Consider the following 13,459-nt stretch of genomic DNA (forward strand, 5'->3'; position numbering starts at 1 on the left):
GATTTTAGGACAGTGATGCGGACCAGCCTGAGGCCCAGGGCACTGAGGAGGAGCACTCGCTGAAGATGCAGAGAAGGAGGAAGTGTGTTCTTGTGTTGTTGACCCACTTATTAAATCCCACTAATTGACTTTAAAATGTTGATTTATTTTATATGGGGGGGGGTAGTGCATGCGTGCTGTGCATGGCGTGTGTGTGTGGAGGTCAGAGGGCAGTCCATAGGAGTTGGTCCTTCCATCAATCGAGGCTTAGGGATTGAACTCTGGTCTCCAGGCTTTCCAGCAAAGGTCTTTAGTCACTGAGCTATTTTCCCAGCCCCTTTCTGAACTCCTACAGGAAATGATATGGTCGTGGACTAGCGTGTTGAATTCCAGGTTTCACTTAGACGGCAGCATCCTCTTCAGTGTGTCCCTTGTGCGGGAGGGTTGTCTTCTCTTTCAACTGCCTGCCTTGCCAATTTGCTCAGGAGAAAGTTTGTAGCTGTCCACAAATAACCAGGCCAGCTTAAAGATAAACACTGCCAGCATTGTCCGACAGAACTTCCGATGACATGGAACTGTACTTTGCGTACAGGAGGCATCAACCACACGTGGCTACCTGTGCCCCAGAATTGTTGTGAGTCTGAGGGGATGGTGTTCAAGACTTAAATCACTTAAACGGAAGCAGAAGGGCTAAGGTTATAGCCCTACGGTGGTAAAGAACCTGCCTAGCATACACAAGGGCTAAGATTCAATCCCCAGAACCAACAAGAAAGGCAAAAAGAAACAAAGAAGATAGACGGAAATGTAAAGCAATCCAGGTGTATGTTTCATGCATCCATTTCTGGGCAGGAAAGATGTTATACTTAGTTGTTGCAAGTTGTTACTAATAGTAACAACTCCAAGATACTAGTGGCTTAATTAGGAAGAAGGTTTGTTTGTTTTTACATGTCTGAGGGGAGGGGTATGTGCCTGTAGGGGTACAAGTGTCCTCAGAGGTCCAAGGGGATTGGAGTCCCTGGAGCTGGGGCTACAAGCAGTTGCGAGAGGCCTGATGTGGGTGCCAGAAGCCACTAGAAACTGAGTGTGGTCTGCAAGAGCAGTGTGAACTTTCACCCACCAGCCCATCCTTCCAGTCCAAGCAGAAAGTTCTATGTCCCACTGTGTGTCATTTGGGAACGCTGTCCTATCTTGTCCCATCCCTGACTCATCTTGAATGCTTCTGGCTCATGGGACAGCAAACAACAAAATAAAGCAAATCTGGTAAAATCCAGAGAACGCTTGGCTCGGAGATGACGCTCATCGCTTTGGTAGAGCAAATCCTGTTCTCCTCCCCATCCGCTAAGGCAGGAAGTGCCATACGATCACGGGTAACCCAGAGACAGAACTCTCAGAGGAACAATGGTAATGGTTAAGTGTTGTTAATCAAATGGAGTACTGGTAATTATGTTCTTTAAAGCCGAGTGTGTCTCTAGCAAAGGAATCAGCAAAAATGGGAGGAAAAATGCACAAACAGCAGAAATGTTCATCTTACAAAATCAAGGAATGAAGGAAAATTTGTATCTTCTAGAGCTATATAGATAATTTTTATCAATCTGTCTGCTAAAGGAGAAAAAAGCACAAACATTATTTTCCACTTATAATTAAAGAGGATATATATTTTTTTCTTTTTAGAGACAGTTACTTGGTATAACAGCCCTGGCTGTCCTGGAACTCGCTTTGTAGACCAGGCTGGCCTCAAACTCACAGAGGTCCACCTGCCTCTGCCTCCTGAGTGCTAGGATTAAAGACATGAGAAACTACCGCCTGGCCAAAGAGGATGATTTTGTTAATTTATTGGGGGGGGGGGAATGCTTTCATAGAAAATAAAACAAATCTACCTATTTTTGCAGCAACAGGATCTTACAAAAAACCCAGTGTGTGAGAATCCAAAAGACCAGCTGTTCTAACCTCCAACTAGGAATCTTGGCTATTGCTCTCTGTACCATCCAGGAGGCAGAGGAAGCTATCATTGTGGTGGGGACTCAGCCTGTGTTTGTGGGCAGGTGAGCCAGCTCAGGGGATTCAGTCCATGTTCGTGGACAGGTGAGCCAGCTCAGGGGACTCAGTCCATGTTAGTGGGCAGGTGAGCCAGCTCAGGTGAGTCTTCTGACCCCCTGCCCCACAGCAGCTGCAATCTAGGCTGTCCCTGCCCCGTAGCCCAGTAGCCAGCCAGTCCCTTTGCTTTGTGATAGCCCCTACCCCTGGAAGCAGTGTCTTTGACTCCTGGGTTTTCTCTTACAGCAGCTGTCCCTCTGTGTGTGGCTTGTCCTGGTACCTTGGAGAATGCAGCACACCAAGCTGAAGATGTACTGGGGAAAGCCCAGGCTTTGGGGACAGAGTTTGGGCATCGTATCCTAGCTCCTTAGATCTATCTGATTCTTAGTGTTCTCTGTAAACTCTACGTCTTAGTATTGTTAAGAAGATTATGTAAGATTAGATGGGGAAACTGACGGTGTACAGTAAACATCTATTTCATAGAATGCTTCTTTTAGAGTGTGGTATGTGATACGTGGAGCTGAGATTAATGATTTAAATGTGCCCAGATCAGAGACTAAGCTACATTCTTCTTGTGGGGGCATCGGCTTAGTCTTTCATTTCTGTAGCCTGAAGGGATTAGCATTATCTGTTGGGGGGCCAGCTGGATTATATAATTAATTCATCTTGTACTTAAAAGGGCCTCTTCCCACTAAAGTCGCAGCCTTACGTAAGTTGTAGGCATTTTAAGGCCGACGTGTAAGAATTTAAATCAGATAAAAACCGACAGGAGTAAGTATTGTTTTGACTTGCTGCTAATTCACCAGGGCCGAGTCCTCTGAATCGCGAGGCAACGTGAAGCATCCGCTAACTCTTCAACAGCAGAATGGTCTATAAATGTGATTGCCAGAACGATCTCACGCGGCACAGTGAGACCTGAGGTTTGCTTCTGAACTCTGGCGACCGCCTTCGAGAAATTACTTAACCGTGCCAGGCCTAGTTTTCACGTAGACGGTGGAATAATAATAGTAGTACTTTTTCAGTGGGTTGTCTGAGTAAGTTATGTATTTTCTCTGATTTATGCAATAGAAATCTGGGTCTAGAACGGGACCGAAGTCTGAATCCTTTACCATACGAGCGCTGGCATTTTCCTAGGTTGAATAAGATCTGTTATTTGCGCACACACACCTTGCCTGCCCCGTCCAGCCCACACTGTTTGATCTTGCAGGTGCAGTGGGCAGACTTTGTCCAGTTGCTTGCTAATATATACAAAGGCAGCTTTTGGGGGTGGGGAGACACAACTATCTGCACGTATCCTTTTCTCCTTTCATCTCAGACAACTGGGTGGACAGTTACCATTTAAAAATTCTCTCTTAATTGGTTCCTTCTTCTAAAGGATACCCAGTGGTCTCCAGTTTCGAGGCTACTATATTTCATGAGAGGTCTCCTTGATGAAGTAATTTGAGTTTTCCGGGCTTCCTTTAGGAAGCACAAATGTCAACAGTGTCCCTGCGGAGGGCGCTGTGTGCGCGCACACGTGTATCTGACGGTGCCACAGAGTTTGGGTTCCATCTCCGAGGCTCCAGTATCTCTGCCATCAATGGGAGCATAGATTCCCCATTGCCTTTGCAGCCAACGCAGACAATTAAGATTCAGTAGCAGGTGACAGGCTGAAACTCAACTCTGGTCAGCGGCTCAGTGTGAACTCTTACAATCCCGGTGGATTGAAGCAGTAAAACATCCTGATAGCCCCTGAAGGGGGAAGGATGCATTCCTGGGGGTCATCACCAATAGTCCCGAGCAGGTCCGTTTGCTGACAGTTTTATCCAGGAGACCACCTTCCCTGGAGACCCCTCTAAGCCACACTAATCCTCTCCTGTCACAGAAGTCTTTGGGTCGGGAGGAACTGCAAGGAACCCAAGTACCGGCAGGCCCCAGCAAGCACCGGCTCTGGCTCCAGAACGTTCCAGTTGTCTCTCAATCTGTCCCGTCAAGAAAAAGGAGCTTTCGGTCAGGGAATCGCCCAAATGGTTGAAAAACTGTTCTGAGGGGGCGCTTTTCACACCGCCACAGTTTTCATCCCTTTGTTGAGGCAACAAAAATAGCGATAACCTTCCATCGCGTTCTCTGCCCGTGTTCGACCGTGGCCTTGCGTGTGTCCTGTTGTTTTAAATACTCCTGGCGACAGGAGAGAGAATGAAGATCTCTGGTCCAGAATGGAGCAGGGTGTGAAGCTTCATAGTAAGCGGACACAAAGTAACAGCATGGCGATAGCCCTGAAAGGGAGTGAAGAAGTGTGAGAGTTACAGATTGAGCAAAGAAAACTCACTGAGACTGCTGCAGTTACTGATGGAATTCCATAGTTTGCCTTTCAAAAAGGTGATGATAGCCGGGAGAAACCCTGTCTCAAAACCAAAACCAAAACCAAAACAAGACAACAAAACAAAAGGTGATGATTACATCATCTTAAAATATCCATGAAGCCGGGCGGTGGTGGCGCACGCCTTTAATCCCAGCCACTCGGGAGGCAGAGGCAGGCGGATCTCTGTGAGTTCGAGACCAGCCTGGTCTACAAGAGCTAGTTCCAGGACAGGCTCCAAAGCCGCAGAGAAACCCTGTCTCGAAAAAAAAAAAAAAAAAAAAAAAATCCATGAAAAATTTATTTATTGTTATGCACGTGGGTTGTTCCGTGTTTTGCCTGCAGGTCCATCTGTGTGCCATATACATGCAGGGCCCAAGGAGACATGGCCAATCTGTGGTTGCCAACGGGGTGACCCAATCACGGAATAGTTATTATGATGTGGAATCTGGCCATGGACACCTAAAGGGCTGGCTGGTGCTGCGCATGGCTTAACTCAACTCTATCTAGGTTACTGTCCCTTCCACTCGGGGCAGAAGCTCGGTGTAGGGAGTGCTCCTGAGAGGCCTGGGGGTGTCTGCCCTTGGCTTTGGGGTTCCGCCAGGCTTAGCAGAACCCTTCTAGGTGGATCTGAGAATGCCTGGGAAGATGATTCACCACAAGACGGCAAACAGGTGGCAAAGCATCTTGGCTTGGCAGGAGCCGCATTACTTCAGCACCCAGGAGACCTTTCAGGCTTTGGGGAAAGTGGGCTCGTTGGTCGGTGTGAGCCCTGATGTCACTTGCCAGCTAACAGAGAGGCCTACTTAGTTAAGAAAAACGAAGCTGCCGGTGTTGGCACAAATCCCCCCAAGATGTGACAAAGAAGCCGACTGCAGCACCAAGGGTGGAAGAAGGAGCCATGGACATCCTCACCTCATCCCCCCGCTTAGGAAATGGCGTTCTGAAGAGGCTGTCCAAGGAGGGGAGACCTAGGACAGAGGTGAACAGGGTTCCCTCCAGCCGGCAGCGACCCGACCCGGTGCTGACTCTGGAACCATTTACCTGAAAGATCAGGATGACCTTTTCTTTTCACCAACATTTGTTAAAGCCGGCTAGGTAGTGACCCTTCCTGTAGGAGGCCGAAAGGTCACACATTTCTGGCTTCAGCTTCACTCCCGAAACCGCAAACAAAGACTCCTCTGTAGGGGAGGAAAGAGGAACGCATCAGCCTGTGATTTCCTGAGCTCGTTCACAGGACGTACATCTCATCTGCCTGTTGTAACATCCGCTACCCAAGGAGACTTCAAAACAGGCAGACTGGCTAATAACTTATACTGACTCGGGGGTGACTTCCTTTACCCAATCTCTAATAGTGGTCAAGTGCTCCCTGTTTAGTTCGGTTCAGCGCACATCTGCCAAGGGAACATTAGCGGGTGAAAGTGGGGAAGGATCTGGAACCAAAGGTGGAAGAGTTAGAACGTCATGCCCAGGAGTGCAGACTGAAGTCCCAAAAAGGGCCGCCAAAGAAGATCATATGGGATAAGATTGAAAAACCCATCAGATTAAGTTAGTCTCTGGAGCACTGGTCCTCAGCCTGTGGGTCGCGACTCTTCTGGGGGGTTGCATGCCAGATAAACTACATATCAGATATCCTGCATATCAGACGTTTATACTGCAATTCGTAACAGGAGCAAAATTACAGTTGTGAAGTAGCAACGAAGTAATTTTATGGTTGGGGGTCACCACAACACGAGGAGCTGTATTAAAGGGTTGCAGAATTAGGAAGCTTGCCCTCAAGACTTCAGATAGACTCTAAGGCATAGATTTGATAAATGAAAAAAGAAAAGCAAAATGCTTTGAAATATCTTTATGTAGTACCTCTATCCATATACATAGATAGTTGCTCCTTGACTTCCCACCGGGTATATCCTGGTAAACCAGTGTAAGTCCTTGGGTTCAATTCCCAGCAAGAAAGAAAGATAACAGGTATTCACACATCCAAAATGTATCCTTTATTTTATGTGTTTTACCTGCATGTATGTTTGTGCACCATGCATGCGGTCCCTGAGGAGGCCAGAGTCAGGCACTGGATCCCTTGGGACTGGAGGTACAGACAGTTATATACCGTGGCAAGGGTGCTGGGAATGCACTATGCATGCAGTCCCTGAGGAGGCCAGAATGGATCCCTTGGGATTGGAGGTACAGACAGTTATATACCGTGGCAATGGTGCTGGGAACTGAACCTAGGAACTGGTCCTCTGGAAGAACAGCTGTTACTTTTAACCATCGAGCCATCTCTCCAGCTCCATCGAAAATGCTTTTAAAGGGGCTGGAACAATGACTCAGCGGCTAAAATCAGCGGCCGTGTTTTCAGATGTCTTGACTTTTCAGCAGATTGTCATGAGTTAAAAAAAATTTCTAGTACCCACCTGGTGCCTTACAATGGTCTATGCTATAGTCCCACAGGATCCCATGCCCTCTTCTGGTGTGCAGAAATACACACAGACAAAATACCCACGTATACAAACAAATAAAAATATATTTGATAAGACCGTATCTCAAAACAACAACAACAAGCACTTAACACACCTATCCTATGGAACACTAGCACTTAGCAACACTGTACATGGTAGAGCTGGTTGTTTACCCTGGCGACTGGGAGACGGGGAGCATGTAACAGTCTGTTGTCACCCAGTGAGGAGAGGGGGCATCACTAGACCCCCAAAAGATCAAAACTTGAAATGAAGTCATTCCTTGTGCCCTGGTTCCTGCATGTACCAAAAGATGCTGAGTCTCTCGTGTAAAACAGATTCCTCTGTTCATATTACACACACACAGACACACACACACACACACAGAGAGACACACACACGCACACACACACATCGTGTCCTTTAAGTTGGCTCTAGATTACTCACCAAACCTAATGTGGTACTCACTGTATAAACAGTTATACGGCATCTTAAAGGAAATAATGACCAGAGAAGAGTTGGCCCATATGGAGGCCAGACGCAGGCCCCTGAATATGTGGGGTTGTCTGAATCCAAAACGCATAGACTCTATAGTGGGGGACCCATGGGCATGGAAGGCCCATTCTGTGGTTCCTACTGAGTGCCTGTGGCCATCACTCCATTCTAATGTTGAAACAACTCTTCAATGAAAACATTGCCCTTCAGAGATAGTTTGGATTTGACTGACTGGGCACCCTGGCGGTTTGCAGTTCCACAGACGCCTGTGTCTCTGAGTGGGTTCAACAGAGCGATGGGCCAAGTTCTTCCAAAGCTAAGGGGCTCGTCTGCCTGAGAAGAGAACAAAACTTCCCAGCAGATTGTCATGAGTTAAAAAAAAAAACAAAAACAAAAACTGAATGTGTGCGAGCTGCCTTCCACAGTTTCTGACATTCAGTGGGTGCTGAACAGTTGCCCTTGCTGGGGTCAAGAGCCGGGCAGCTCAGGAGCCTGGGCTCACCCGGGCATGCGCACAGAACTTGCTTACAGTGGGAACTCAGGCATTGCTTTCCCAGGCTCATGGTCTGCGGGACAAGTTGCTCCAAAGAGCTCAATATGTGTCAGAGGCAGACTCCTGTGTTTGATACACCAAAGACACATAATGTCTTAATGATGTTGTTTGCTCAGAACTGTTTGAACCAAGAGGCAAGAAAGAAGCTGCACTGTTGGCCCTGCCTGGCTGGGCCTGGACATCTCTGCTTCAACGCTGTGGGAAATCTGTGCTTTGGAATTAGAGATTTGCTAGGCTGGGATGGGGAGGAGAATGAGTTTTTGCTGATGCAGATAAGACTTTTTTCCACAGGGATGCTATAATGTGCCCATCACAGCATAAACAGTTAATCTGCTAAAATAAACAGGGTCTATACTTCGCAGCCGACTCTGTAGACTCAAATAGGAGCCGATTTAGGAGACCCCTTCTCACCTTGGAGACAGTGGCATGAAAAGCTTGGGGTCCCCTGAGGCTTCCCTGCCCCACAAAAGTAGGGATGAGGAGGAGGAGGAGGAGTGGGGGGAGGGGAGAAGGAAGAGAGAGGCAGGGAGAGAGAGAGGGGGGAAGAAAAAGGGAGAGAGAGGGAGGGAGGAAGAGAAGAAGAGAGAGAGGGAGGGAGAGAGAGAGGGGGGAAGAAAAAGGGAGAGAGAGGGAGGGAAGGAGATAGAAGGAGGAAGATAAAGAGGGGGGAGAGAGAGGGAGGGAGGGAGGGAGGGAAGAAGAGAGAGAGGGAGGGAGAGAGGGAGAAAGGAAGGAGAGAGAGCGCGCGTGAGAGAGAGAGAGATTGAAAGACTGAGAGAGTCTAATCAAAAGGATTCAAGTCGGCCGAAGACTGCCGGACTCTCTTTCCTAACACACTGTAAAAGAAAATGAAAAGGCAGGGAAGAAAATGATGGGAAGGGAAGGGAGAGAGGGAAGGCAGCAGACGGTTCTCCCTCAGTGATCTCAGCAAGGCGAGCCCTTCCTCTCGGTGACTTGCTCATTAGCTTAGCGAATCTGACAACGTAATTACCTCAGCTGCTTTGCGCTTAGAATAAATAAATACAAAAGTGGGCGCTCAAAAGTTCTCTGAGAAGGAAATTCAGTCATCTAGACGGCCAGGAAGACACGTTTACTTAAAACTTCTAGAGTCTTACTCGTTTACACCGTTACAGAGGAGATAATGAGATAGTTGTCTCTCCCGTCTAATTGAGTTCCTCCGCTCCTGGCCGCTGGCTGTCACCCCTTTCAGGCTCCGCTTTGACTTTCCTCCTTAGAAATCGGATCCCAGCGTCTCGGTTTACTCTCCCCTCGCTGATAACCTGGGGAAGGCCGGTGCACTGGAGTGTAGAAAGTGACTTTAATGGGATTGGGGCGCTGAGTAACCTTCCCAGGAAACAAGATAATCCAATCTCCCCTGTCCGTACTAAAGGAGTCACAAAGAACTTGGAGATTAAACCAGCCTTGCAAAATGTCTTGATCCTTCCTCGGTCACGTGCGTGCTGTGTTGTTCTGACACATAATCAGTCCAGCCACTAAAACTGTATATTGTGTGCGATTATTCAGAGTGCACACTTCTGTGCAAGTGTTTGTGTGTGTGTGTATGTGTGTGTGGCAGCTTTGTGTCTTCACAGCCCAAGGGACTACAGAATACCTTTAACTGAAGTTGCTAACTAACCCAGGGCACACTCACAACTCAGACTAGGGGCACATTACACACGCATCTCCCATTAAAGCAGATAATCTTTCCTTTTGAAGTTAATTGGTGCCTGTTTGTCTTTCCCTCTGCATTTTGCCTCTCGTCCCCTAGAACCAGACTCATACAAACCCTCATATTCAGTGAGCTGAAGGTTTCATAAATGTTCAGTTCATTCTGGGATAAAAGAAACTAATACTAACCCACATTCTGATGGAAAACTCAAGGCTTATGAAGGCCAGTGGTGCATCTGGTTTTGGGGAAAGAAAGAAAAAAAAAAAGAACAAGAAAACATAGGCCTTAGTTCTCAGAACCTTTGTACCCTTTTGGTCTAACTCATTCTTAAAACAAAAGATAAATCATCACCATTAAAGAAAATTCTGAAAAGGAGGGAAAGCAATCTGGAACATTTTTATTCTCTGTGTTAACTTCCAGTTTTGCTAATATGCACATAACTTTTGCAAGTTGGTTATAATGTGCCATTCTGTATTCATGCTTTTGGTTTGGTTTCTGAGGCAGCATCTCACTGCGTACTTTTGGATGGTCTGAAATTTGCTCCGTAGGCCAGCCAGGCTGGCCTTGGATTCATGGAGAATCACCTGCCTCTGTCATCTGAGCGCTAGAGTTCAAGACACGTACCACCACGCCAGTTGGCTTTCCTCTTTTTCCTATTTTTTTTTCTCCTCCTCCTTCTCTATTTGTTCATCGCTCCCTCTCTCCTGTTTTAAAAGATGCCATTGCTATGTGACCCAGGTCACCCCCAAACGTACGGTCTGCCTCTCTATTTGGGACTGAGGTCACATACGCTCAGGTCCACTTTTCTGGTTTTATGTATCTTATGTCCTGGCAGAAGTGGTTCCATCCCACTGCACACTGCCATGGGGTACACAGCACTGTGTGTCCAGTCAATACATTGATATTTACCCAATCAGGTTCTCTAGTGCTCAGTATTGAAACTGTTTATTGCTATTTTGTAACTTTTAAACAATTATATATCGTATTTGCATACATCTTGGTTTTTGTTTGTTTGTTTTTTGAGACAGGGTTTCTCTGTATAGCCCTGGCTATCCTGGAACTTGCTCTGTAGACCAGGCTGGCCTCAAACTCAGAGATCCGCCTGCCTCTGCCCCCCAGGTGCTGGGATTAAAGGCGTGTGCCACCACCACCTGGCTTATTTGGTTATGTTTTAAGCTTGCTTGATTGTTTAACCAGGTCATTTCAGGGAATAAAAGTATTTTGATTATGAGCAGTTTTGGGTAGCTCATGATACTTAAGGTTAGTTGGATCTGATACTGATGGAAGCCTCAGTCAGCTGATCTACACTGCTGGCAGCAGAGAAGTTTTTGATTGCTACATCTCCTTCCCTGGGAGTCATTGGGCTAAAGGAAAACAAAACAAGAAAACCCTAACTTAACAGTTATTTGGTTCTGTTTAGCCCCCAAAGCTATCCTTTTACGTGATGGGTGTGCTTTTTTTGTTTCCTCTGGAGTAAACTGCTATTTTATGTCCTTCCCCCCATTTTCATCTGATTCTTGTTTTTTCTTGCCAAACAGAGAGTGAAACAAAACCAGTAACCACCAGCAAGTAAGAAATCTCAGGACCCAAGGGTGTTTGTGGGTGTTAGCACAAAAAGGGAAGATTGGGTAAAAACAGCAGATAGTTTAACCTCATTGTACAAGGGAAGGTGGTATTGGGGTGTAAATTTCTATCATATCAATAACATACCAAGCTGAGGTATGAAACATGCAACTTGGGAACTGTGGGACCTTTCCCAGTCAGGCTTTACAGTAAACAGAGCCACAACAGGCATAGGCACTGGAAATGGGCCTTGACTCTTAGACTGTTTTGCTATAACATCCTCGAGAAGTCTGGGTATCAAATGGATTTTGGGGATGAGCAGGGGCTGAGAGTCTTGTGTGAAGTCAAAACCTTGGCTCTGCCACTTACAGCTGTGTGACTTCACTCTCAGTCTTCCAGGTAGGCCAGACAAGTCTCACACATGCAATCCTCCTGCCTCAGCCTCTTGAGTACTGAGATCACCTCCATACCTTAGCCGTCCTGGTTTTCTAATCTACACGATGAGAATAGTAATTCCAGCCTAGGCCATGAAGGAGACCCTTGTGATTCTTCTCCAGCGTCACACATTTCTCTGCTACAAGGTCCTTTCCCTGCCCCAAGTCTTATTCTTTCCTGAATGATTTATCTTGGCATAGAGACTCTGAGCCTGTGATGCAGGAAAATTTAACCAATATAAAGGTTTGGTGGGATGGAGGGATTGGTGGATTGACTTACCCCCTAGCAACACAAATCTATGCATAGTGATCTTCCGTGATCCACCGTCTCCATGCTGAGGTAACAGACCGTGCCCCCGCTTTTACATGCATGCTGGGATTCCCTCCCCGCCTCCCCCTCCCGAGTCAGGGTTTCTTTATTTAGCTCTGGCTGTCCTGGAACGCTCTCTGTAGAGAAGGCTGGCCTCGAACTCACAGAGATCCACCTGCCTCTGCCTCCCAAAGTGCTGGGATCAAAGGTGTGCCCAGCTGAGTGTTAGGGATCTAAACTCAGGTTCTCATTTTCACACAGAAAGTCTCTTGCCATTGAGACTTCTCCACATGCCCTCCCATCCCCCAACTCATTATCATTCAAGATCTCCTTGCTGTTCTCCTGGTTCTCCAAGGTGACCTTACTTAAGCTCAGGTTCTCCAAACACTCAGGGAACTTTGCACCCGCCTGCTGACCTGTAGCTGTTCACGGACCAGCCTCATTAATTTAAGGACCGTACGTGTTTGGAGGATAAGGTTCTCGCCTCATTCATCGCTCCGTTCTTCGGCATCACACCTAATAGACACTCGGTAAATATTCGATGAATGAACTGGAACATAATTTGCCCACTGTGTGAGAAACCAGACTCTGTGCTGGGTCCAGAGTCTTCGAGACAAAAAGTGAAAGAATTTCAGAATTCAACAATAAGACCCAATGACAAAAAAAAAAAAAAAGCTGGAGGAATGAAATTTATATCTGCTGTGTATGTGGTGGGAGGTGGTTAAAGAAGGCTAAGGCTCGGGGGTTGAGTACTTGTCAAGCATGTGTGAGCTCCTGGGTTCAATCCCCAGTACGATGGTGGGGAAGAGGAAGAGGAGGAGGAGGAGTAAGGAGCTGGAGCTCCACCTTAGAGGGTAAATCCTCACTGTGCAATCATGAGGACTTGGGTTTGAGCCTCAGCATCTATCCCTATGAAAACGTGGTGGTGAGAACTTGTAACACCAATACTGGAGAGGGGATAGGCTAGGCGGATCCCTGGAACTTGACTGCTTACCTAACCTAGCCTAACCTGTGAGCCCCAGATCCTAGTGAGATGCTTCTATCAATTGTCTCAGAAACCAAGGTTGACAGCTCCCGAGGAATGACTCCCAGGTCAGTTTCCACACAGTCATGATACACACACACACACACACACACACACACACACACACACTCAAAATAATAATAATAATAATTACAGAAACCTAGACTACAGAAACGATTGAGCAGTGATGTGGCATCAGAGAGTCATCAAATGTATAGAGATATAACATTAAAAGAGAAGTCAATTTTTTTTTTTTTTTGGAGCAAAGCAAAATATGAGTCCAGTGTTAATAGGGACAGGAAGTAAGAGTGCAGGGCTCTCAGGAGCAGGGCAGTGGGAGAGGAGGTAGGGAAAGCAGAGCTAACTGCTCCAGGCTCTTCCACCCTTGTGCAGCCCGTAGCATATTGTATCTACCAAAGCATGCAAAACACGGTACGCTTTTAAACTTCAGGATATATTTTTTTTTTCTAAGATGCCAAGATCTATTTTAAAGGAGAGAAGGGGGATTTAGTCCAGGAAGGAATGGTAGAGACTGATTCAAACCTGGATTAGGGTAGAAAATCAGACAGAGAGGAGAGAGAGGTGGTGAGAAGGAGAGGAGGGGGGG

The 13,459-nt window shown here is 46.8% G+C and overlaps 1 protein-coding gene across 1 annotated transcript in view; it reads right to left on the reverse strand.

Annotated features, from left to right (window-relative positions):
- Positions 1-1,749: 1,749 nt before the first annotated feature.
- The window catches only part of Cdk15 (cyclin dependent kinase 15), a 74,217-nt gene continuing 62,507 nt past the window's right edge, over positions 1,750-13,459 (reverse strand). The window contains exons 13-14 of the mRNA XM_005366330.2: positions 5,396-5,532; positions 1,750-4,268 (exon numbers count right to left, since the gene is read on the reverse strand). Coding sequence (XP_005366387.1) covers positions 5,423-5,532 — 110 coding nt within the window. The 3' untranslated portion in view covers positions 1,750-4,268; positions 5,396-5,422. The remainder of the gene's footprint in view (positions 4,269-5,395; positions 5,533-13,459) is intronic.

Source organism: Microtus ochrogaster, unplaced genomic scaffold (assembly GCF_000317375.1).
Source record: "Microtus ochrogaster isolate Prairie Vole_2 unplaced genomic scaffold, MicOch1.0 UNK8, whole genome shotgun sequence".
NCBI classification, from domain to species: domain Eukaryota; kingdom Metazoa; phylum Chordata; class Mammalia; order Rodentia; family Cricetidae; genus Microtus; species Microtus ochrogaster.